Source organism: Hippocampus bargibanti, linkage group LG06 (assembly GCF_051943395.1).
Source record: "Hippocampus bargibanti isolate YZ-2025 linkage group LG06, ASM5194339v1, whole genome shotgun sequence".
Taxonomy (NCBI): domain Eukaryota; kingdom Metazoa; phylum Chordata; class Actinopteri; order Syngnathiformes; family Syngnathidae; genus Hippocampus; species Hippocampus bargibanti.
In genome coordinates this window covers 12,895,001-12,920,733 of record NC_142739.1, presented here as the reverse complement: position 1 = coordinate 12,920,733, position 25,733 = coordinate 12,895,001, and the positions used below count along the sequence as shown (strand labels likewise).

The window sequence follows — 25,733 nt, the reverse complement described above, 5'->3', positions numbered from 1 at the left end:
CTATTGTCCTGACTAACGACTGGCCTGATTGCCCTATTTGCTCTGGTATCACCTCATCAGCATTACTAATCCAATGTTGCCTAAACAGGCTGTTGTACGAATGATCCAAATTGAACCTCCCACCACCATATCGGTTTAGTGAAGGATTTAGCTGTTGTGAAAATCCCTTCTTTTACTCCCCTTTCTAGTGAAAGAACATAGATGGTTTGAAAGGGGAGTAAAAAAGACTAATTCGCTGAAGAAGCATCTTGGATAAGAATCGAAACGTCCGACACCTTCAAAGAAGTACAGATGACTGCTGAGGAAACCTTTTCATTGATAATTCTCTTAATTATAATACCACACATCTGGACGTTCTGAGCACCAACAGCTGTAAGCAATAACACATTGTGTTTCCCATGAACCGATAAGTTTGTAACCTGGCTAATGACCTCTTCCTATGATAAGGAGTTCCCCAAGCCCTAAATTATGTCCAAGGCCAGCTCTCGTAGATAAAGATGACAATTTAACAAGCTGTGTATGTTGACCTGATTGACGCCAGGTTGTCTGTGCTTCAATTATGTATTGAGTCACAAGTGTTGACTAAGCAGACCACAGCATGAAACTTTTAAATGTGATAACTTATTTTGTCTAATCTCTATCAGCTACACATGACAATCACTGGCCACTCACTTCATTTCTCAAATCAACAGATTCGCTGTCAAAAAGCGTTATGTCTGAAATTAATTAATGGAATTATCACCATTTTTCTCACTTGCTCCATAATTATTAAATGCGTTTTTGTTAGTTATGGTCTTGGGTGATCTTTGACTTTGCTGCATTTGTTTTGTTTTAATTGATTGCTAACTGTATGATTAATGAAGTCTGCTTGCCATTGATCTTTTTACGTATGATGAATTGAATACTTCTTCACAATTGAGTGGCGCTAGCATTGCAGATAATGTTTAAAAACATCCGGCTGCATTTATCAAATGATGCATAGAAGAGGTTATAATTTATTCCTTACAACTGAAATTTAGAATGAGAATAAGTATGTACCCTGTACTTATCGAATGTGCATGCACATCTCATAGAACTGAGAACTGCCTCAGGCTAACCAATATACAGTATGGTATGGTATCATTTTAAGAAATGCCAGCCCCCAGACAAGCATTTTTTTATTAACTCAAGGACGACGAGCAAGTTAATATAGAGGCCAGTATTGGAAGTTGAAAACACGTGATTTCACTATTTTAAATGCGCAACCAACCAGCTTCACATTAAGTCTGCACACCCACAGAGCTATTCTGTAGCCTGAATGAATCATGCGGTAATTCTTCCAGCCGACCGATCGGAAATGTGCATTGAATGAAATAAATTGCCCGTTCAAGTAGCTGAATTCGTTCTCTGATGATGTTTTCATAAAATGTGGGTTCAATAAATTCATGGGTCCAACTACTGTATGTTTAGGAAACTCTTGTTTAATTTAGAATGTGTTAAAAATGTTTGCACAGCCGTACGAACTGTATCTTCACTGTTGTACCACAATGTTTTGTGCTTATGCATGGTCAGCGCTATGGGTAAATGTACACACACATATATATATATATATATATATATATATATATATATATATATATATATATATATATATAGATAGATAGATAGATAGATAGATAGATAGATAGATTAGTGACGTGCGGTGAGGTTCATGGCTGGTGACGTCATCACAGTCAGATTTACAAACATATGAACTCTACAGAGTGGCTTATTCACCATTTGATTGGCAACAGTTAACGTGTTTTGTTTAAAATGTCATGTCAGCATTCTTTATATAAACTGTAGCAGAAAAAAAGAAGGTAACATGAAAAAATGACTGGATGGTTGCACTTAACTTGCTAACTGGTTATTGTAGCTTGTTCTCACTAATTCTATTATTCTGCAGCCAAGGAGGCACAAGAAAAATCTGTAATCACCAGCGCCCCCTGTCATGAGGCAGGAGAACTGTGTGCCTCACCTATGCACACAATTTTGATGAAAATAAAATAAAATAAACACTGTAGTCCAGTGTCAAGTGATTCTACATTATATACACCAGCTAAACTGTAGAAATTTAGTTCACATACTAAAAGTGTTTGAACACTTTAATAGCGATATGCAGAGGGAGAGCAATGCGGTCTCACTGCAGAGCAAGCCAGCACAGTTAGCATAGTGATTGCGCAATCCATGGTGACGCTCATCCTGCTGCTGCCTGACCGCTCGTCTCTACTTAGTATTTGAACGGTAAATGTGAAAATCCAAAAACGGTGAAGTTTAATGGAAAAGAACTTTAAAGTAGAAATCACTAAATAAATATAACTGTTTAATTTATTTTTTTCATTTGATATTGCCATGATGACAGGTGAGGCATGACATCACCTGCCTCCCCTGACTGCACATCACTGATATATATATATACAGTAAAGTCTCGTTATATCGATATTCAAGGGAGTCCGAAAAAATATCGATATAACCGGGACTATCGATATATCCGATCCTGCGCCGAACTGCATTAAACAAAAGCCGCCAAAAGAGGGCAGCCAAGCGCCATATAAGAAACGGAGCTGGCCATTAGCTCCCCTTTTTTTTGGGTAAGAGATGTTCCCCCAATGTTGCCTCAAAATGGCACATATAATTCTTTAATGATTGTAAACATGTATGCTTTAATCTTCAGAACTACAGTGTATTTGAAACATATTCATAACTGGATGTGTAACAAGAAAGCATATTATCCGAATCTGAAGCCATTGTTTGGATTCACAAGCAATGCAAGACGTCTTGGCGTTAAGTCATTTTTATTTGCATTTGAATAAAAAGTGACATCGGCTGTCCTTTAATACACAGTATGGAATGTTAACAATTTTCAAAATCATCGCGCTTCAGCAGACAAAACAAGAAACATTGTTGCAAAAAACGATTGCATTCATATACAGTACAGTGGGCATGTACATAACACAACAGGGAAACTGCAACGCTTACATCTTACTGTATTATGTATACAATTTAAAAAAGTCATCAATCTTCTTCTGCTTCCCATTTTTAACTTTTAACACAACCACTTCAATCTCGTCTGCTACACACGAGCTAGCGTCTGAAAATGAAAATGGCTCTGCTACACGGGTGCTGGGCACGTAACCAAGTCACCTGACCAAGTCGACCAATGGCGCGACTGATGGCGTGACACATAACCAAGACACGTGACCAAGTTGACCAATGGCGCGACCGATGGCATGTCACGTGACAAAGTCACACGGCCAAGTCGACCAATAGCGTGACCGATGGCGGCTCATGTGACCAAGTCGACCAATGGCGCGACCGATGGCGGCTCACGTAACAAGACACGTGACCAAGTTGACCAATGGCGCGACGGATATATCGATATAAACAACAAAAATGGCCGGCGGGGGATGAAAAGGAGCACCGTAATAACCGGATTATCATAATAACCGGGTATCGTACTAAACGGTACTAATTATACATAAAAAGACTAGAAATGTGCAAGGGAAATGAAAATAGTATCGTAATAAGCGGTACTATCGATATAACCGATATCGATATAACGAGACTTTACTGTGTGTATATATATATATATATATATATATATATATATATATATATATATATATATATATATATATATATATATATATATATATATATATATAGAAACCTCTGTTAGAACCCCTTGGCTTACGAACTTTTCGGCTTACGAACGTTACACACAGAGCTGCCACAATGAGTGATGTGTCGTTCACGAACGAGCCCGTTCTCCTTACCAGAAAATGGTAAGGAGAATGGTAAGGTTAAAACCACATGATTGGTCAAGAACGCAGAAGTGGGGGATGGGGTTACAGACAGAGAGAGAGTTAAGCCGTTCTTCAAAAATCAAACATCACAAAGGTAAATAAAATGCCTTTATTGTACAGTACAGTTTATGTCTCTAATCAGAATACTATACCACATTTATTATACATAAAATAAAGTATATTTTGTGTAGTTTTAAGGCTTAGAAAATTAGAACTTTACATACGTCACTGCCTCACTTTCCAGACGACACGACCTCACTTTACATACAGAAATTACAAGTATTGTCTGTTGTCAATTGTATGTCTTTTAGCCACGTTATAAGTGCCTTGCATGTCTTGCACGCTGGGTCCGAGAGGCGTTTTGAAATGACAATTTCATTTGTGCTGTATGTCATGCATATTAGCACGTTTGACAATAAAGCTGACTTTGATCTTTGATCTTTTGACTTTGATCTTTGAAAGTAGAAAAATATGTTTTTTTGGGGACCTGGGAACGGATTATTCTCATTTTAATGTTTTCCTATGGGAAATTATTTTTTGGGATACACACTTTTTGCCTTACACACTCTGTCTGGGAACCAATTAAGTTCGTAAGCCAAGGTCCCACTGTAGATATATATCTTCCATGGGAATATTCGGTCACACATTTCACGCACACATTTTGATAAACGAGTTCTCTGACCTTTATTAGATACTGCTCCTTGTTTTACAAATTACCATCTCTCTCTGATGTCTCTGAAATTATTTTCACAGACGTTTCAAGGCCTAATCATTTGTGCTAGCTACACCTACATTTCAGATTGAGTAAGTCAGGGCCACCCGAATAAGATGGAAAAACTTGGAGATGAATTCACAATTTATGAAGACAATATTTCAGTCGCCATCAGCTTGCAGATGTTAAACTCTACTCAATCCACCTCATCCTCTTTCCCTCCTTGGTGTCTGCTTATTTTTACAGCATCCTGTGCAGGAATCCATCAGTCTTTTCATGGCCTACGTTCATACGAGTGTCAACCAAGCAAGTGAAAAATACCGGCGCTATGAGAAGAGGCACAATTACACCACCCCCAAGAGCTTTCTCCAGCAAATCAACCTGTACAGGAACCTTCTGCAAAAGTCCCGGACGCAGGTCCAGCAAAAGATGAACCGGCTTGACAGAGGCCTTCAAAAGCTCCAAAGCACGGCTGCTCAGGTAAGGGAAACAATTTTCTGTTAACTTGAGGTTGAAATGATGAAGCTAGAATGCATGTGGTATGGAAGTCAGAATTATTTTTAATTTATGATCGGAGTGAGTCATGTTGCTTCTTGCTTTCTCTGAAATATTTGCACTGGAAATAATGTGTCGTCACTTCGTTTCTCTCTTAGGTTGAGGACCTGAAAGCCAAACTGGCAGATCAAGAATTTGATTTAACCATTAAGAATCAAAATATTGAAGCTCTGATTACCAAGATTGGACTTCAAAGTGAGAGGGTTAGCAGCAAAAAAGAGGCCGCAGATGTTGAGGCACAAAAGGTGACAAAATATAACAGACTGCTTTTTTTTAGTTTGCTATCCTAATAGTTCCTCTCCTATCCTCAACCCTCCCTGTTTTTACATGCCATGACAGTAAGTTATCCTTTGTTTCTTTAGGTTTCTCTCATCCAGGCAGAGGTGTCCATCAAACAACAGGATTGCGAGAAAGACCTTGCCAAAGCAGAGCCCTTATTGACAGCTGCCACTGCGGCACTGAACACGCTCAACAAGGTACTCGGTGCTGTTAAAAAGTCAGTCAAATTTGCAGTCCTTCTTCAAGCCGTAAAACATTTATAACTCTTTTTAGGTCAATCTTACTGAATTGAAGGCCTTCCCCAACCCTCCCCCGGCAGTCATCAACGTAGCGGCAGCCGTGATGGTTCTACTGGCTCCACACGGCCGGGTTCCTAAGGATCGGAGCTGGAAAGCAGCACGGGCCTTCATGGGCAAGGTTAAGCTGTCATCGCCTCAGTTACATCTGCCTGATGAATGCCAGTCTAATTTTTGTATTCACCTTGACCCTGGCCCCGCCAGCAATCGCTCCCGTACTTAGATTACAGAAGGATGGCTCCATGAATATGCTCACACACTGGGGGAGGAGGCACGCACGCAACACCCACCATAGATATATTTTAAAGCTCTTAAAATTGAATGGGTCTTAACTATTTTCTAGATTTGTTGTAACCGCATGACATAGCAATTCTTCAAATAACAGGAATCACCATTTTTTGTCTGACTTTTTCTCCTGTAACACTCAAAATGAAAAAAATAAATACTGTTCAGATTTTCATGCATTTATTTTGATGCAATAAATGCATTAATCTGACAATGGAAATTTTAATGCATGTAAATAAATATGATACAATAAATATAGCTATTTTTATGAGCAAGATAAAACCTTATTTATAAGATTTTTAGTCCTTAACTCATTCACTGCCAGACGTGCAAAAATGTGTTACACTCCAGTGCCAGGGTTTTGTTATTGTCACTCAAATTACAGGACCCACATAATATTGATTTTCAGGGCTACATAAACATTCAATGCAGCGTAAGAAACCTTAGACTCTCTTCTTTCATTAGAAAAAAACTTATTTTCTAAATTATACGAGTCTGGAGTTATATGACCTTGAAATAAGGACGGCTGTTTGAAATACAATGCAAGACATAAATATTGGTTTATATAGCGCTTTAACAACAGGTGAAGCTGGAACAAAGCGCTAACATGTCGAAGGAAATGCTGATACCTTGTGGAAGGGAAAAAACATTGTCAGAGGTCTGGCCATCGCTTTATTGTCACCCAAGCAAGAAAAAACAAAACCGAACTAATTCGGAACGGCGCTCTATCATATTTTCAATTCACGAATAAATTTGTGAATGGCAGGGATTGAGTTAATGTGTACATATTTTAAATAGTCTCTCTTACTGTGTTGAATCAGGTAGATGATTTTCTGCAGGCCCTGATGTCATATGACAAGGAACACATCCATGAGTCCTCTTTGAGTGTGGTCAAACAGTGTTACCTTAAAAAGCCAGACTTCCACCCTGATCAAGTTAGGACCAAATCTACAGCTGCAGCAGGACTTTGTGCCTGGACAATTAACATTGTTCGATACTATGAGGTTTGATGTGCACTTTATGTTCTTTATATAATGTCATTTTGTTGTGAAGCATTTCATGACAGCAGGTACATATTGTGATTACAGATTTATTGTGAGGTCATTCCAAAGCGGCAAGCTTTATCTCATGCTAATACAGAACTAGAAAATGCAACAACTAAACTGCTGGCTGTCCAAAAGAAATTGGAAGTAAGTAAAATATGTTTTTATCGTCAGAGTTAACCCTCATAATTATGTTAAGGGGTAAATTATACCCGTTTCCATTTTTGTGTTGACTAAAGCAATGGATATAATTTCCTTTTCCTTTCTGCAAAACAGTTCTAAAATATCTCAATGGGATAGAAAATATGTTGTCTCTCTTTTCAAGTACGTTTACATCTCAGAAACTGTTGTTGCTGATGTCACCTATTATTTGACTGCTTTGTGTGGATTTTTACATACGAGTAAAAATGACCCACAACATAACGTGATTTTTTTTCCCAAGATAATGTGAGGGTTAAATGAGCTGCTTTCTTTGTTCAGATTTTATCAATGATTTTATCTGCTTTTGCCCATCTTGTTGCTCTCTAGGATTTGGATGCTAACCTCCAGAATCTTACAGCTCAGTTTGAGAGTGCTACAGCTGAGAAAATCAGCTGTCAACAGGATGTAACCCACACCAACCAGACTATTGACCTGGCAAACAGACTCGTCAGGGGCTTAGAGGTAAATTGGGGTGAAAATCTGAGAGCCGATGGACTGGTTGCTGTAATTGGGGTTTAATATACAAACGTTGTTGTTGTTGTTTGGGGGGGTGCATAGGGATATTGCTACGGATTAAATAGCATTGAGAAAATTAACTTGGGAGGAGGAAAGCAACTTTTATATTTTGGCAGGGTATTCTGACTTGTTTCTGAAAGTATGTGGTTCCGTCCGTCCATGGGCAATGCATTGGAAGTGTCAGCTTCAATGGGGGACATGAGTCAAGTCTGCAGTTCGTGGGCACAGTCATTGAAAGAGTTATGAGTTCATGCACTGTGTTTGTTTTGTTATTTGAACAAAGTGATATTAATTAATTTTTATTGCACCAGTACAAAAATCATATTTTATTTTTTTATCAAAGAAGGGTTCGGTGAATGAGCATGTGAAACTGGTGGGGTTCGGTGCCTCCAACAAGATTAAGAACCACTGATTTAGACACTCAAACACTGGTTCAGGTTAAGCAAGTTGTTTATTTTTACTGTATGGCATTCATACATAAAGTATATGTAATATGTAAGGAATATTTCAATTTGAGCACGGATGATTTGTCCAGGATTTCAATTAACCAATTCAACCCCCCCTCCTGTGCTACAGTATATATTACAGCTTTAGTTGCTAATATCAGTGTTTGAAATAACGTCTGCCCGGAAGCCCGGGGCGTACAACTTTGACGTCCGGCGTACAACTTTCAAAACGTCTCGGGCCGGATGGCCGACAACTTCAAGAAAAAAAAAGATTTTTTTTTTAATTCAAATCAAATGTTTGTTTTATTCAATAAAGCAAAAGCTCCAAGCAAATTGCTAGAAGCCATGTGGACTCCTCTTTCTAAGCGCCTTTCAAAACTCTCAAGTACACTTTACAATCACGGTATAGCCCGAAGCACGAAACAGGCTTCTGATTGGCTGCCGTGCCGAGTATGCAAATTGCCAAATGAACGTTCGTTAATTAAAAAAACCCTTTTGTACTTTGCAACAATGTTTTTTTTTGCCTTTAGTCGTCTTATTGAGTTTCAAGTTGTGAAAAATGGGGCAGGCAACGTTATGGCCGGGCAGGCAACTTTTCAGAGTTGTCTGCCCTGGTGTTCACTAACTTTTTGTCATGAGTTTCAGACACTGCTAATATCAAATAAAACATGGTTATTTTGTAAATTCGACTTCCTTATCCCAGATAATAATATGGTTTGGTTGAAACAGCTTGACTTTTAAGCATATCAAGATAAATGTTTTGCCTTTATTGCATTGACTTGGAAGCAATAGTCTTGCGACTAATAAATCAGGCAGTCTATGTTTAATCATTAACTTACCTCAAAACCTCAACAGCTGTTGGAAATTCACAATGCCATACCCTGGACTGAGTGATATTACAGGCAATCCATAATACATTAGAGTAAAATTATAGTGATTTTTAAGTGTCGGAGAATTTATTATATGACCTATTTCAGATCCGTGGCCCCTTGTAAGAAAATGTCATGCATGATTTATCGCTGTTGAGCTGTCACAATCGTCGGATTGAACCTTTAGATAAATGTCACGGTGACACAGAGTGAATCTGAGATCAAAACTTTTGGTTTAGATCTGGGGTGTATGTATATTGATAGTCTTTACCAACCCTGCCGTTAATTTGGACTCCCCATATAGTGAATTAAATATAACATTGTTATTATGGGTGCATTCTAAATACCAATTTCTTCTCTTTCATATTTTGGATACTATGTTTGTGTGAATCGGAGTCTTGTTCCTTTTTGTCTGTTTTTTTGTGTGTTTTAGTCAGAGAAGCAGCGCTGGTCACAGTCACTTGTTCGGTATAAGAAGCAACAAAAAACCCTGTGTGGGGATGTTGCCCTCACTTCAGCATTTGTCTCCTACATGGGTTACTTTACCATGCACTATCGTGCTGAACTCTTCAATCAAAAATGGATCCCGTTCCTCAAATCTCAGAAGGTAAAGTTTCATCTATGTCATAATGTGGTGGTAAAACCTGTCTTAAAAAGCCTCATTGCTGCCTCCACCGCTCAACGACTTCAATCTCTGGCTTCCATTCCAGGTCTCTGTACCCCTGACAGATGGCCTGGATCCCATCCTCATGCTTACAGATGATGCCACTGTTGCTGCTTGGCATAACCAAGGTCTGCCGAATGATAGGATGTCAATTGAAAACGCAGCCATCCTGGCCAACAGTGAGCGCTGGCCACTCATGGTGGACCCACAGCACCAGGGCATCAGGTGGATACGGAGCCAGCAAGGCACCAAGATGAGGGTGGTGCAACAGGGACAGCAAGGGTGAGGATGGGCTATGATGTGATGTTTGCTGTATGATGAAATGTTTGTTTTTTATTTCTTGGACTCAAAAATGTATCATTGCATCTAAGATTATGAAACGGTAGAGTGCTGCCATCTTCATTTTGTTGTGTCATTCCACAGGTACATTGATGTGATTGAAAAGGCGCTAGCCTGTGGTCAAACTGTTCTAATTGAGAACTTGCCAGAAACAATTGATCCTGTCTTGGAGCCTCTCTTGGGCAAAAACACCATTAAAAGGGGACGGTTAGTTATCTTTACTTTTTTAACTCACATATTAAAGCTCAAGCAAAAATAACAAAACTCCAAATCATGACTCCCCAACAGTTTTTTGTTTTGTGCGGTTTGCCTATTGCAACGCAAATAGCAGCAGTGTTTGTTTTTGAAGACACTGGGATCAGATAACCAGATGGTGGTATCTCACAGAGCACTGGAACATCAACAAGATATGACAGAACACATTATCATTGCCTGCTCCTCAGATTATTAATGAATGTGCAGTGCGTGTTCAGAATCCATGAATGCAACATATTGATCCATCCCTCAAGACAGGTGATAGATGTATATTTGTGCGTTCATATTCTTCAGGCCTGATGAATATTGAACAGAAGAGCCTCGGTGTAAAATCAGGAACTGAGAGCATTCATGGTTATGTATTAGTACTCATAAGAGAGGCAGGAAACACTCAATGCAGTGGCTCTCCATCATGATGGCAAAGTCAATTTCGCTTCAAAAAATTCCTAATGATTTGCTGCATGTTGAGCATTTTTCCACATTGACTGAAGTAATGCCTTCAATGGCTTTAAAATGATTTTTACGAAAAGAAAAAAACAACATTTTTTGTTATATCATTAAGTTCTAATAATTCTGGAAGTCCCTATTTTATGATTTTAAATAGCATTTGTTCTGCAATTCAAGTTCATATTTAATTCCAGACCTCACTGTCTGCTGGTAGTGCTGATCAAAATGTGTAAACATCTGCACCATTACAAACCAATTTTAATATTCATAAAATCCACCCCCAAAATTGAATGATACAGTATCTTCAAGGGGTTTAGAAGGTACATCAAGTCTATACTCCGGTAATGCTGTATGTCTTTACAAGAAGTTGTTTGGAAATTGTCATCTACTTTACTTTATTACACAAGACTTCATGAACTTTTGTTATCTTGCACTTGACCAACACTTAATTTAGCAAAAAATAAAATAAAATTAAACCAATACTTCAATCAATAACTAAAATGAAGCATTTGGAAAAAAATATACCAATTCGGATAAACTACCAAGCCCCCTCTAATAACTCATTAAAACAAACTGAATTTAAAAACAAAAGTCAAAACTATTAAAACACCTACCAAACGTATATACTAACTGTACATCCTGCACATGATAGTTACCATTTGAACTTTGTATAAACGTGAGTATGAATCGCACTTTCCCCTGACGTCCTGTCTGTCTCGAGAACACAATTCATCATATTAAAGCCGATTATCAGTTTATCCCTTGTAGATGACCGTCATACTTGTTTTTGGCGATGATTAATACAACCACCAGGGCCAGGCATGATGGATCTGGTGGGGCTTCACGGCTGAAATTCATTAATAATTGGAATGTTTTAGAGTGTGAAGTAATGAATACTAATTATTCCTTTCATGGCTGACGGAAGACTACAAGACAATCCATCAGCAAACTTTAATTTGGCGGAGTAATGGTTCTATCAATAGTACATTAATTCTGCCTAGTGAAGATAAAGAGCTGAACCCGATGAGGACACAAGGAACTTTGTGCAGGATAACCACGGCCCTTGCCATCCAAGTGGCAATTAAAGAAAAATTAAACACCACTATGTTTGTCAAGCCTGTGCTAATTTAATTGAAATGCAGAGATAGATAAATATTGGCTAAGGAGGAAGCAATCTTTTATAGCTATTGTATTTTTTGGAATATAATTTTGAGAATATAGTCGAACTCGCGAAAACATACATCGTGGAGAAGAAGGGGGAAAAATATATATTTCACCTGTTTACAACAATGACAACCCTCTTGCCCTTTCAAAAGTATTCGCATCAAGTTCCAGTCTTCCAACTTCTCCATATCATGCCTTACACTCCCTTCTCAGGTTAGGTTCATAAAAGGGAAGGATCTCACTCTTTGTTCCCCAGGGGTGTGATTAAAAAAAAAAAAAAAAAAAATATGGTCCTGCAATAGTCAGGTTACTAAGGAAGCACGGATTCTTGAACAAGACACTTGTCGAGAGTAAGCGAGCTGTTGCTGTCAAATTCCTGTCACTTCATAGAGGATCTTTAAACTTGGTCCTGTTAGTTTTCGGTCATTTGGGAAGGGCCGTTCCTGAGTGTCTGCAGAGACCTTAACTCATTCACTGCCAGAAATGTGCCCACTCCAGTGCCAGGGTTTTTGTCATTATCACTCAAATGCCAAGACCCACAGAATATTGAGTTTTAGGAATAAATAAAATTCCAATGCACTGTAAGAAACCTTAGACTCTCTTCTTTCATCAGAAAAAAAATGGTTATTTCCTAAATTATATGGATCTGGAGTTATGAGCTTGAAATGAAGATGGATGTCCAAAATTCAATGCATTATATACATATTGGTTTACAGTATATTGCTCTTTAACAACAGCTGAAGCTGGAACTAAGAGGTAATATGAAAATAAGGGAAATGCTGCCTTCTTGTGGAAGGGAAAAAACATTGCCAGAGGTCTGGCCAGTGCTTTATCTGTACCCAAACAAGAAAAAAACAAAATCCGAACAAATTCGGGAATGGCACTCTACGTCATATTTTCAATTCCTGAATAAATTTGTGAATAGCAGTGAATGAGTTAAGAACAACAGAAGCACTCACATACAACACAATATCTCTCTCTCTCTCTCTCTCTCTCTCTCTCTCTCTCTCTCTCTCTCTCTCTCTCTCTCTCTCTCTCTCTCTCTCTCTCTCTCTCTCTCTCTCTCTCTCTCTCTCTCTCTCTCTCTCTCTCTCTCTCACACACACACACAACTGAATTACAGCTTACATAATATAACTCGGGATGTAACAGATATACAAATCATTTGATGCCTTGGCCCCACCATACCTCACATACCTCCTCCATCATTACATCCTTCATAGGATCTGAGACCATCTGAAGCTGGGTTCCCCATCCCAAACACCTAATTCTGGACGTTTGAGTTTTCCGTGCCGTCACTCTTAACCTCTGAAACTTACCTCCTACTACAATCAAAAACATACAGGGGTCACCAACAATGTTTTCATCAGAGAACTCATGCTTGCATACTGTTATCAGTTTAATAAACTGTGAAACAACAAATTCCATCATTATGTTATTATTTACAAAGTGTGATTAATGATAAGGTTCAAGTTACACTGCCTTTAGGAAGGCAATTATTGATTGGTTGTTCAGAAACTCGGTGCTTGTGTCAAACAGATCATTTGTTCATCAGTTATTTGAACAACCATTGACGAATGGAGTGCACAACTTGGCTCTAACCAACTGACACTCTTAGGATTTAGTCTGGACTAGTTTGTGGCCAAAACATGAGTGGACTGATAAAATGTGCTGAATTTTCAAAAATGTTTATTTGTGTGATTATTTACCTGGGACTATAATTGATTTCACACATTTTTTTCAAACAATAATTTGTGTCACTTACCAAATGGTTGCTAATGTTCTTTGTGATCCAAAGTCAAGTCTTTTATTTGAATCATTTGACAAATCCATGTTATTCCATTCCATTAACAATTTTGGCTAACAATTTGTTTCATCATCAGGTACATTCAGATTGGTGGTAAAGAGTGTGAATACAATAGTAAATTTCAACTCGTTCTGCACACCAAACTGGCCAACCCCCATTTTCCTCCTGAGCTCCAGGCTCAAACAACTCTCATCAATTTCACTGTGACCCCGGTTGGTCTGGAGGAACAGCTGCTGGGACAAGTGGTATCCCGGGAAAGGCCTGACCTTGAAGACCTGAAGGTAAAACCTTGTATTCAATTTATGTATGACGCTTCAAGTGAGGATATCAAAAATGAATAACTGTTTTTTTGCACTCTGTCAAAGATGGAGTTGAACAAACATCAGAACCACTTTAAAATTGAGCTTCAAAGGTTGGAGGATGACCTGCTGAATCGTCTCTCGACTGCCTGTGGTAATTTCCTGGGAGATATTTCTCTGGTGGAGCAACTGGAAATCGCCAAGACCACAGCAGTCCACATTCAAGACAAAGTACGGCCCTTATGAGATTTCAGTCTTGGGGGTATTTTATCAGTCAACTTTTTTTGAATGTCTTTACGCAATCTGTGAATCATCTGTTATTGAACCAGCATTCAACGGTGTTGAGTTTAAAAAATGCGTAATGAACAGCTTTTGGAGAATGACTGAGAGCCTCATAGCTCATTCTGTGCGTTTGGAACACACAGGTGGTGGAGGCCCAAGAAAATGAGACAAAGATCAACGAGGCTCGGGAAATATACCGCCCTGCTGCTGCGAGAGCATCACTCCTCTTCTTCATCATCAATGACCTCAACAAGATTAACCCCATGTATCAGTTTTCCCTCAAGGTATTCTAGCCTTTTGTCCCTGAAATCCTCTTGGTGGATGCTCACTTATGTCGGAAAAAAAGTTTTAATTGGGAGTCAGATTTTTAATTTGGACATTTAGGGCATATGTACACGTCTGTAGTTTAGTTGAAATGCATGCGCACACATTTGCTGTCTGCTCTGCTGCTCAACCTTCCATTTAGAGGACAACGGACGCCTCCGGACAAGTTCTGTCCATAATTTGTAAAATCGCTTCAAATGACTTCTACTGAGCGTATTTTACCGCATATAGCTATATTTTACGTTTTAAGACTCGCGCTGAATATTCAGGAAGTTTTGTTTTTGAGTTGGTGATGATTCCTGACGTCACACCACGGAAGGAACGCCCCTGACCGAGAAAGGACACATAATGCATTTTGCGGTAATTTGTTTGGTCTGAAAACTTTGTGTTGATCCGTGTTGATTGCAAAATTAGAAGGAAAACACATAACGCGATGGTGAATCATTGTGTGTTGCACCAAGACAACTATTTGATATTCGCTGACACAAATTACCAGCAGACAAATCAGCCCATTTCCAATGGAGCTTGGGCGCCATCTTCTGCATGTTCTGGGTGCTAGACATCAGTCCTGACGCCTCAAAATTACCCGGAAAGACTTCTTTAATCGATTGCAAACATTTATGCTTTCCTCTTCAGAACTATTTGAATCACGTTCATAACTGGATGAGTAACAAGAAAGTGTCTTCTCTGAATCTGAAGCCATTGTTTTTATTCTCGAGCAAGGCAAGACGTCTTGGCGTGACATCACGAACAAGGGGGCGGGACCTTCTGAAACTGGCCACTTCCAGGTTCAATTTGAAGTAGTTTTTGGACACTAAGTCATTTTTATTGGTGTTTTGCATTTGACTAAAAATATCCTCTGTGTTTTGGGTATTTTAGATGCTATAAAACGTTTTTCTGATGTCAGTTAGGAAACCAAAATGTGGTGTCGGTTGTCCTTTAAGACTCACGCTGAATATTCAGGAAGTCTTGTTTTCGAGTTGATGACGATCCCCACGTGACGTCACATTTGGAACGCCCCTGACCGAGAAAGCGACACACAATGCATTTTGGGGTACTTTGTTTGGTCTGAAAACTTTAGAAGGAAAACACATAAATAACGCGATGGTGAATCATTGTGTGTTACACCAAGACAACTATTTGATATTCGCTGACACAAATTCCCAGCAGACAAATCATCCCATTTCCAACGGAGCTTGGGCGCAATCTTCTGCATTTTCTGGGCGCTACATTGCTGTCATTGATGGCTCGAATTGATATGGGAGGACTCCTTCAATTAATTGCAAACATTTATGTTTTCCTCTTCAAAACTATTTGAATCATATTCCTAACTGGATGAGTAACAAGAAAGCATATTCTCCGAATCTGAAGCCATTGTTTTAATTCTCGAGCAAGGAAAGATGTCTTGCCGTGACATCACGAACTGGGGGCGGGAATTTCTGAATTCTCAGCTCAATTTGTTGCAGTTTTAGCACACTTGAAGTCATTTTTATTGGTGTTTTGCATTTGACTAAAAATATCAGCCTGCGTGTTTTGGGTATTTTCGATGCTATAAAACGTTTTTCTGATGACAGTTAGGAAACAAAAAAAATGGTGTTGGTTGTCCTTGAAATGTAATTTTACATATGATTTCCATTTCGTTGTCTTTTAGAGCTTTATTTCAGTATTTGGCAAAGCAATGGAGCATGTGGAATGTGGGGAGGATGTGAGCAGCAGAGTGGCTGCCCTGACAGAGGCCATCACCTATTTGGTATTCCTGTACACCAGCCAGGGCTTGTTTGAGACAGACAAGTTAACCTTCTTGTCACACGCTGCCTTCCAGGTGAGAGACTTTGGGCTGCCTTGGAGGTGGAGCGTCTTGTCACCTTGATCAATCATATATTTCTGGCCCCACATTAACTTCAATTAAAAGCAGTCAGCAGGACTATACCCTCCTATTGATTACATCTCAACCCTGACTCACCAGCTGCTGTTCAGACAGTTGGTTCTGACAAGGGGGTTGGTTCTGGTGACATAATGGAATTATCTATCATTGTGGCTGCATTTTTTCCTCATCCAAGAAATTGCGTAGTTGACCCTAAAGTACTTAACCGGATTTGGCAGTGGTGTCCTTTTGCCAAGGAGTTCTTTTGAAACTTTGTTGTTCTGAAATTGATGAGCCAAAAATATATTGTTAAAAAATACTCTTTTCTCCAGATTCAGCTCAAGCAGAACCTGATTGATGCTCAGGAGTTTGACTTTCTTTTGCGTTTCCCGGTGGAAGTTACCAAAGTTAGCCCAGTGTCCTTCCTGTCACCACATGCCTGGGGAGCAATTAAGGTACCTTAACATTGAGGATATAATCCTATAAGAAATACATGACATGTCAGCAATGGCGGGCCGTGCATGTCAACCATAGGCCTTCAGTAGTGCTATGTCTGAATCAATCCACAGCTGCGAGTGTGGTGTGATTAACGACACGTCCACTAGAGGATGCCGTTAACCAGGAAATAACTTGTGACTTTAAGAAACTTAAGAAATACTGTCACTAAACTGTTTGAATTTTTACTATGAACGTGTGGATCCATGATACCCACAGAAAATGCAATAGTACATGCTATTTTTGCTAGCTTTGGAGCTGTCCAACCTTTCTTAATGATCTCCATCTATTCTTGAAAAGTCCATCTTGAAAATGGCTTTAACAGTATATCTGCAACCAAATCACTTTCTTGTCATCCTTCAGCCATTGTGGGTTGACAAAACCGCTATGAAATTAACACAAAAATGTATTTGCTTATGCAGCTCACTACAGATACAGTGTGCTAACTCTGGCCAGTATGCGCTTATCACTAGCGGGTAGTGATACTATGATTGGGTAGTGACCAACGTTCCCTCTAAGCTCCGTGCGTCCGCAATCGCGCACTGCTTGCACATACTCAGCGCACAAGAACATCTATGCAGCACACATTTTGCAATGTAACTCAACGAGGTACAGGTGTCCAGCCAATAATGCCATCCAGTTCACCTATGCTACGCAGCCAATCAGAGCAGAACGGCGCAAATGTGCCCTGCCCATACGCGCCGTGATACTCGTGTGTGGCCACAGCGTACACATCTGATGTTGCTCACAGTGTTCCTCAGTGTGCTCAGGGAGCTTGTGTGTCTGCTCAGACACATGAAAAATTAGAGGGAACATTGTTAGTGACTAGCCAATCACGTGATTAGCCAATCGTAATTTGCAAATTTCCAGCAGGCCATTGAGTTGCCAACTCAAACTCTGATAGGTTAAAGCAACAGTTTCACCGATTGACATTGATTTTTATGGTACGGGACCCGCAGAACTGATTGTGAAGGTGTCCCGGTAAATTGTTGACCCTCGTAGCGAATGATGGCTGAAATGTGATTGGTTAAATGCTTAAATATGAAACACATCTGAAAGCAGCACAACAAGAGAAAAGCAATGAAAGGAAGCTGAAGGACAATTTGAAATTATTTAATAACAAAATCATGGACACAATATAATTAACCTTAAATCTGTGATTCAAGCCAGCAGAGAAGGCCTTGTGTGCCCTGACAGCCCACCACTGCGTGTCAGTTATCAGTGCCAATTTCTTTGTGTCAAGTGTTGATAGTGCATTATGTGACCATAGAGGATTTCTTCAATGCAAGAATTTATTGGATTGGACAGAGACATTGAAAGTTCACACAAGCGCTGGAGGAAGATTGTTGAATCCAGCTCTCCTGAAAAGGAGAGACTTCCACAGGACTGGAAGAATAAGAGTTGCATTCAGAAGCTTATCATCCTCAGGGCTCTGCGCCCCGATAGGGTGATGTACATGCTAAGGTCAGTACAAGACCATGCCGATTCATGCATTCAATAAATGTACAGTTTGTACAAGAACTTTGGTTTGTTGGCAGGGATTTTGTGACCGATTGCATGGGAGCTGAATATATTGAGACTGCAAGATTGAGATTTGACAAGTTGTATGAAAGTAGCAGCCCCGCAACTCCTGTGTTTTTCATCCTCTCACCTGGTGTCAATCCACTCATAGAAGTCGAGAAACTAGGTACACTTACACCAGGTTCAATGTTGTCAATTTCTTGCTGTGAGTAAATCATAACAATCATTTTATTTGTGTAGGATTAAGGCTGGGATTTTCAATTGAAATGGGCAACTTGCACAATGTTTCACTGGGACAGGGACAGGAAGACGTTGCTGAAAGGGTGCTCAGAAATTCTTCGAAACTTGGACATTGGGTCATTCTGCAGGTAAAATTTCCTGTTCACGTACTAGCTCTTGTAGTTGCAATAAGCTGCTCTTCCAGGCCATGTAACTAATGATATTATCTCCCCTCGAGAGGGAAATAGAATCAATTTGGTTCAATAAAAAACATAATTGGCTAGATTAACCCCGTGAATTCCTCCTTTGATAGTAGGACCTGGCAGGCAAGTCAGTCTCTGAGGGTTGTCTTGGTAATTACAAACAAAGAACGTTATGTTTGGAATGAGCTTTTCACAAATCGATGACGAGAACTACTCATAAAAGAATTCTTTCTTGTTTAATATACAATTTGGCTCCTTAGAATGTTCATCTAGTAGCAAGCTGGTTGCCTAATCTTGAAGCTCTACTGGAGAGAGAAGCTGTGGAAAGTCACCCCAGCTACAGAGTCTTCATCACTGGGGAACCAGCCCCCAGCCCCGAGCAGCACATCATCCCTCGAGGCATTCTCGAGAATGCAATCAAAATCACCAACGAGCCGCCAAATGGGATGAATCCCAGTCTACATGCAGCGATCAACAACTTCAGTCAAGTACGTATGCATATAATGAAGAATTTGTATTGAAAATCAGTTTGGGTGACACATTACAAGCATTTATATTTTATTTATGTATTTTTTTAGGAAACTCTAGAGATGTGCTCACGAGAACAAGAATTCAACTCAATGTTTTTCGCCCTCTGCTTCTTTCATGCTTGTGTCACGGAGCGCCGGAGGTTTGGCCCTCAGGGGTGGAATCAAAAGTATCCCTTTAGCAGTGGCGATCTTACCATCTCGACCAATGTTCTGTTCAACTATTTAGAGGCCAACAATAAGGTCATTAATCTTTTGCTGTTGTTTTCATCTTTTTTCACAGTTGCTTGTATATTATATATAGTTAATCAATATACTGTCATTCATACTGAAAACTTCAGATTAGTCAGAGAAATATAACTTTTATGATGGATGCGTTGCTTCCCATTAGTTCACATTTATGCTTGCTATAACAAGCAACCTATAATTTAGCTTTCTTTCAAGACAAGAAAAAAATCCATTCTCTTAGGTACTCGCAGCTGCTAATGTGTTTCTCTTAGAGCTTCCCTTACCACGGTCAAAACCAATCACATCTTCAAGGTGTTCTGCCCTCCCCAAAAAAAACGAATGTCCTTCATTATGTTAACCAAACAGTAACTTGTATGTGCGTATACAGAGAATTCATTAGGAGAGCAATGAAGCGTCATCCGAAATCTAATTACATGCGGCCATTGTGACAGTTCACAACGCTACATAAGTGATCACTGCAATTAGAGCTGACGATGGAAGCAATTTGCAAAACAATACAGGTACAAATGATTGTGAACCTCCAGCTTTCGTAATTTGTTATGAATCACAGATTATCTTTACCGTCTTTAACCTCTCACAGGTTCTCGTCATCGCTTGCTGAGGCAAACACATCAGATCTGCGTGTTTCATCAAGCTTGAGCAGTTGTTACAGAGCGATCGTATTCTTCTTGCTTGGAAATTGAAAGAATAAGTTAAATGTATCAAGCTGTTGTTTTATTAACTGTGTGTTTTGCGTTTATGTAGGTGCCGTGGGAGGATCTGTGCTATCTCTTTGGGGAGATCATGTATGGTGGTCACATCACTGATATTTGGGATAGAAGGCTATGTAAGGCCTATCTGCAAGAGTTGATGCATTCCAAAATGGTGAGGCCATTTGCATCCCTGTTAGTATGTACTTTAAACATTTGTGCAACATGTTTTGGCATGTACGTGTTAATTCTCAAAGAAGATAACTACAATATGCGATAGTGACAATGTTTTTTTTCGTTTGTTTGTTTTTTTACATTTTTGGTCAAGATAATAGGGTGTCCTCTTGTTATGCTAAACTTAAAGGACAACCGACATCACTTTTTTGTTTCCTAGCTGACGTCAGAAAAACATTTTATAGCATCTGAAATACCCAAAACACGCAGGATGATATTTTTAGTCAAATGCAAAACACCAATAAAAATGACTTTAAGTGTCTAAAAACTACTTCAATTTGAAACCGGAAGTGCCGAGCCCCCTTGTTTGTGGTGTCACGCCAAGACGTCTTGTCTTGCTCGAGAATCAAAACAATGGCTTCAGATTCGGAGAAAATGCTTTCTTGTTACTCATCCAGTTATGAATATGATTCAAATAGTTCTGAAGAGGAAAGCATACATGTTTGCAATCGATTAAAGAATTTATTTCGTGTAATTTTGAGGCATCTGGAGAGAAATGTAGCACCGACAAGATGGCGACAAAGCTCCATGGAAAGGGGCTGATTTTTCTCCTTGGCATTTTTGTCAGCGAATAAATATCAAATAGTTGTTCGGTGTAACACACAACGATTCACCATCACCTTATTGATGTGTTTTCCTTCTAATTTCGCCATCAACACGGATCAACACGAAGTTTTCAGACCAAACAAAGTACAGCAAAATGCATTGAGGTGATGAAAGGACTGCGACAGTATGTCCTTTTTCGGTCAGGGGTGTTCCTTCCGTGACGTGACGTCAGGACTCGTCACCAACTCAAAAATAAGACTTCCGGAATATTCAGCGCGAGTCTTGAAACGTATATATATAAAAATATAGCTATATGTGGCGGAATTTTTTTAAAATACGCTCAGTAGAAGTCATTTGAAGAGATTTTACAAATTATGGAACCAACTTGTCTGGAGGCGTCGGTTGTCCTTTAAATACTGTCTTAGCTCATGCTGTTGTCAGTGCTGTATGACACCCTGTTGAAGAAAATGTAATCAATATTTTCTTTGCTCACAGTATTCCCCAAATGAGTCTTTTTGCTGACTTCAGGGCACAAGTGATTGTGTTAATTGAATTTTATTTTCATTTGTCAGTTTGACGGGGAGTTCTATCTGTGTCCTGGCTTCATGGCCCCTCCTTTCATGGATCACAGCGGGTACCACGCTTATATTGATGAGCATCATCCACCTGAGAGCCCCACTTTGTATGGCCTGCATCCAAATGCAGAGCTCGAGTGCCTCACGCTCACCTCAGACAACCTTTTCAAGACTCTGCTTGAACTGCAGCCACAGGACTCCTCCAGAGGAGAGGGGGCCGTATTGAGCACAGAGGAGAAGGTGCGGCCACCTTAACTCACTTTACTACTACTACTCTTGCATTCATCACCCAAAAAGTCTCACCGCCCATGTTTTTGTCAGGTTAAGTCCATTATTGAAGATCTTGTCGACAAGCTTCCTGAGCAGTATAACATGGCAGAGATGTTAGTGAAGGCAGCAGAACGAAGCCCTTACGTTTCAGTCTGTTTGCAAGAATGCGAACGCATGAATCTCTTACTTGGCGAAATAACGACATCCCTTAACGAACTACATCTTGGCCTGAAGGTAATGTTTGAAGGCTTCTCTTTGCTTATCTGTATTACTGAATGTGCTGCATCATTCATTAGAATCGTATGTGCTCATAGGGAGAGCTCACCATTTCTTCCACTATGGAGACTCTCCAGTCGGCGTTGTTCAACGACGCTGTACCAGATTCCTGGGCCAGATTGTCTTACCCCTCCACCAAAACGCTTACACGATGGTAAACAAAGCGACTTGCTCTTTCATTTGTGAAACTGTTATTTTGTCATGGCATTACTCGGTGCTGGCTTCTGCACATTCAGCACTTGTGGTTAAACTATTGAAAGAAAAATCTGGTAGATGCCAAAAGACACTTGATGCTTTGATGGCAAATTTCATAGCTTCAGTGTTGTTTGGAAAGTGTTCCTAAAACATAATGACCGTTTCTGTCTGTAAGTCGAAATACCTTAACTCAATCAATGCAAGCATTGAGAGCACATCCAAACTCCACACAGGTAGCACAGAGTCTAGACCAGGCCTGTCAAACTCATTTCACATGGTGGGCCACATATTGCCTCGGTAGATGTCAAGTGGGCCGGACCAATGAAATTATACCATTCATGCTATAAATAACCAAAATACCATATCTTTCATTAGTTTTGGTGTAAAGAAGCACAAGAACATGAGGAAAATGACATTTAATGAACATTCCTTCTACACAACATTTTGGTTCATGAACAAATACATGTATGCAATTTACTTTTATCATTCACATACATGTATATGCATTGCAACTGATACCAATGATTCTACGACACAAAACTTTAACAATAAATTGGGATCGAAAAATATAGTAATGCACTTCAAGATTAAATGAGATTTATAAAGAAAGGAATTTTTAAACCATCATTTTTGTTCTTGATATTTCAGAATCATCTTTATTGCCAAGTATGTAGAACACACAAGGAATTTGTTTCCGGTAGAACACGCTGCACTAGTATCGTCGTCAAAAAAAACTGCTAAGTGGCACTATACAGCATCTTTTGGCCTTTACAAGTGCATCAATAACAGGTGTCATGTCCTGACGAGCTGGCACTTTCAGAATGTCATTTCAGTGCTTGTTTGTGAGCTTTGAACACATTTTTATTTCATTGATATTCATTACTGAGGAGATTTGTTCACAAAGGTAGGTTGTTTCAAACATGCACAAACCTTTAGCAGCCAGGACTGTTAATTCGGGGTACCCTGGTAGTAATAATAATAAAATTTGTCCAGACTACGCAGGCAAATTTGCCCTTCAAATCTGCATCACATTGCAAATCAATTTTTTCTAGCTGGATTTTGACCGGTAGATCAGAAGCTTTATCTGTGAAAGGTGAGCGAAAAATTTAAAATTCTGTTTTAAGTTCACCAAATACCTGAAAACGTTTCTCAAACTCCCACAGTAATCTGTCACGATCTGGTTGGCGACCAACGGATAGCGCTGTCGGCCCTGGTTGCAGCTGCACAGTTGTTGGTCGTTCCAGTCAGTGGCAGTTAATAATAATAATAATACATTTCATTTATAAGCGCCTTTCAAAATTAAAAGGACTCCCGGCACAACCATTTGGTGTCGGGTCATTGCATTGTATTCTGTGCATGTGTTTTCTGCACTCTGTCAAGTTTGTTTCATCTTGGCAGACTTTTACTCTTGGTTTTCTTTGATACTTTGTATTTTTCTGTTCAGATGATGTTGATGTTTTAGATTTTGTTCCTGCTGACTTTATTTTAATACAATTTGTCAAATACAACCTGCTGCTCCCCCCTGCCTGCTTTTTGGGATCCACCACCAACACCACCTTGCAAACCGTGACATAATCCTGTCTCATAGTGGCGTCGGATATTATATTCCCGAAACTTGTTGAAAACACCAAGCACAAAGGTTTCACACACATCTCTGTAAAAATTATTATTATTATTATTGTTATTATACGTTCATCGAAATAGCACCACTACCCTAGTGGACAATCATTGAATTGCTCCTCATTAAAATTGTGAATTCCATGTCATTTGCACATTTTTTACACTTTTAAATTATGCCGCGGGCCTGATCAAACCCCCTTGGAGGCCGTTTCCGGCCCGCGGGTCATATGTTTGACACCACTGGTCTAGAAGTACCACGACGTAACCAGCCTGCATGAAAATGCCGTAAGTTTTTAAAACCTAAATTATGTCCATCAAAAGCATAACATGCTGTGCAGTTAATGCTATATTTTTATCATTTGTAGCCCCAAGATACAGTAAGTACATTTTGCATTTTGAGGTTACCACAAACATTCATAACAAACAAGTAATCGCTGTGCGTTACAGTTTTAGTTGATGTATAACCGAATAATAATGGAATTGCACATCAGACCTTTGACAAATAAATTCATATTGTGACTTGATTTGTGTTTTAGGTTCAGTGATATCAACTGTAGTTGTCGTGACCTAGACAGCTGGACACAAGACTTTGTTCAACCTGCAGTTGTTTGGCTCTCGGGCCTCTTCAATCCACAGTCTTTCCTCACTGGTGAGCTTTCAACAAAAAAATAATGACACTCACAATGAGAAGATAAAGTGCACTTCATAGATTTAATTCATTTAAATCTCCTTACTTTTGGAAGCTATTCTGCAGACCATTGCTCGTAAGAATCAGTGGCCCTTGGATAAGATGACGTTGACTGCTGATGTGACAAAGAAGATGAAAGAGGATTTTAGCCATCCACCACGAGAAGGGGCCTACATTCATGGTCTCTTCATAGAAGGTAGAATCGACACTCTCATCCCTGTATTACAACATTCAAAAGTGATAGAATTAGCACTGAAACTCAATACATAACACCTTTTATGTTCGCTTCAGGAGCACGTTGGGACACTCAGTCGGGAGTCATCGCAGAGGCAGTTTTGAGAGATCTCACTCCTCCAATGCCGGTACTGTATATACGAGCCGTACCGGCGGAAGAGCGGGAGCTTAAGAACACTTACGAGTGTCCTGTGTACCGCACAAAACATCGTGGATCCACCTATGTTTGGACGTTTGACATCCGCAATCGACAGCCTCCTGCTAAGTGGATCTTAGCTGGTGTGGCTTTGCTGCTTTCAGTGTAACGTCGTATAGAATGCAAATGCGTAACGTATTATTCTGAAACATTTTACATAACATGTATTTTTTTCATTTGTTTTGCTTACAGTTAAGCTTGTAGTATGTCACATTTTGGTTTGCGACCAATGGGTGGCACTGTAGGGTCCCACATGCAGCTGTACTGGTGGTGGTCGTTTTAATCAGTGGCAGTTAAAAGGACTCCCGGCACAACCATTCAGTGTCTGGTCATTGTTTTGTTTCGCACTGTAAGCTTTGTTTCATCTTGACATGTTTTACTCCTGGTTTCGTGGTTGACTTCATTTTATACAATTTGTCAAATATACACCCGCTCCCCCCTGCCTGCATATTGGGCGTCCACCACCCCCACCTTACAAATCGTGACAGTACATATTTCTATTTTCGTATTAGCTTGATATTTGTT

The 25,733-nt window shown here is 39.6% G+C and overlaps 1 protein-coding gene across 2 annotated transcripts in view; it reads left to right on the top strand.

The window, feature by feature from the left end:
- LOC148896535 (dynein axonemal heavy chain 11-like) overlaps window positions 1-25,733 on the top strand; it is a 37,743-nt gene that overhangs the window by 11,393 nt on the left and 617 nt on the right. For both annotated transcript variants that reach the window (XM_088998148.1, XM_088998149.1), the window contains 27 exons: window positions 4,783-5,016; window positions 5,190-5,336; window positions 5,454-5,567; window positions 5,644-5,787; window positions 6,773-6,955; window positions 7,040-7,141; window positions 7,523-7,657; window positions 9,460-9,633; window positions 9,737-9,972; window positions 10,114-10,236; window positions 13,779-13,983; window positions 14,068-14,232; window positions 14,427-14,567; window positions 16,259-16,429; window positions 16,804-16,926; window positions 18,237-18,430; window positions 18,505-18,653; window positions 18,728-18,855; window positions 19,170-19,397; window positions 19,488-19,679; window positions 20,430-20,549; window positions 21,727-21,969; window positions 22,051-22,233; window positions 22,314-22,429; window positions 24,627-24,739; window positions 24,834-24,974; window positions 25,070-25,733. The exon at window positions 25,070-25,733 is cut by the window's right edge and continues 617 nt beyond it. In XM_088998148.1, coding sequence (XP_088854274.1) covers window positions 4,783-5,016; window positions 5,190-5,336; window positions 5,454-5,567; window positions 5,644-5,787; window positions 6,773-6,955; window positions 7,040-7,141; window positions 7,523-7,657; window positions 9,460-9,633; window positions 9,737-9,972; window positions 10,114-10,236; window positions 13,779-13,983; window positions 14,068-14,232; window positions 14,427-14,567; window positions 16,259-16,429; window positions 16,804-16,926; window positions 18,237-18,430; window positions 18,505-18,653; window positions 18,728-18,855; window positions 19,170-19,397; window positions 19,488-19,679; window positions 20,430-20,549; window positions 21,727-21,969; window positions 22,051-22,233; window positions 22,314-22,429; window positions 24,627-24,739; window positions 24,834-24,974; window positions 25,070-25,317 — 4,452 coding nt within the window. In that variant the 3' untranslated portion in view covers window positions 25,318-25,733. The remainder of the gene's footprint in view (window positions 1-4,782; window positions 5,017-5,189; window positions 5,337-5,453; window positions 5,568-5,643; window positions 5,788-6,772; window positions 6,956-7,039; window positions 7,142-7,522; window positions 7,658-9,459; window positions 9,634-9,736; window positions 9,973-10,113; window positions 10,237-13,778; window positions 13,984-14,067; window positions 14,233-14,426; window positions 14,568-16,258; window positions 16,430-16,803; window positions 16,927-18,236; window positions 18,431-18,504; window positions 18,654-18,727; window positions 18,856-19,169; window positions 19,398-19,487; window positions 19,680-20,429; window positions 20,550-21,726; window positions 21,970-22,050; window positions 22,234-22,313; window positions 22,430-24,626; window positions 24,740-24,833; window positions 24,975-25,069) is intronic.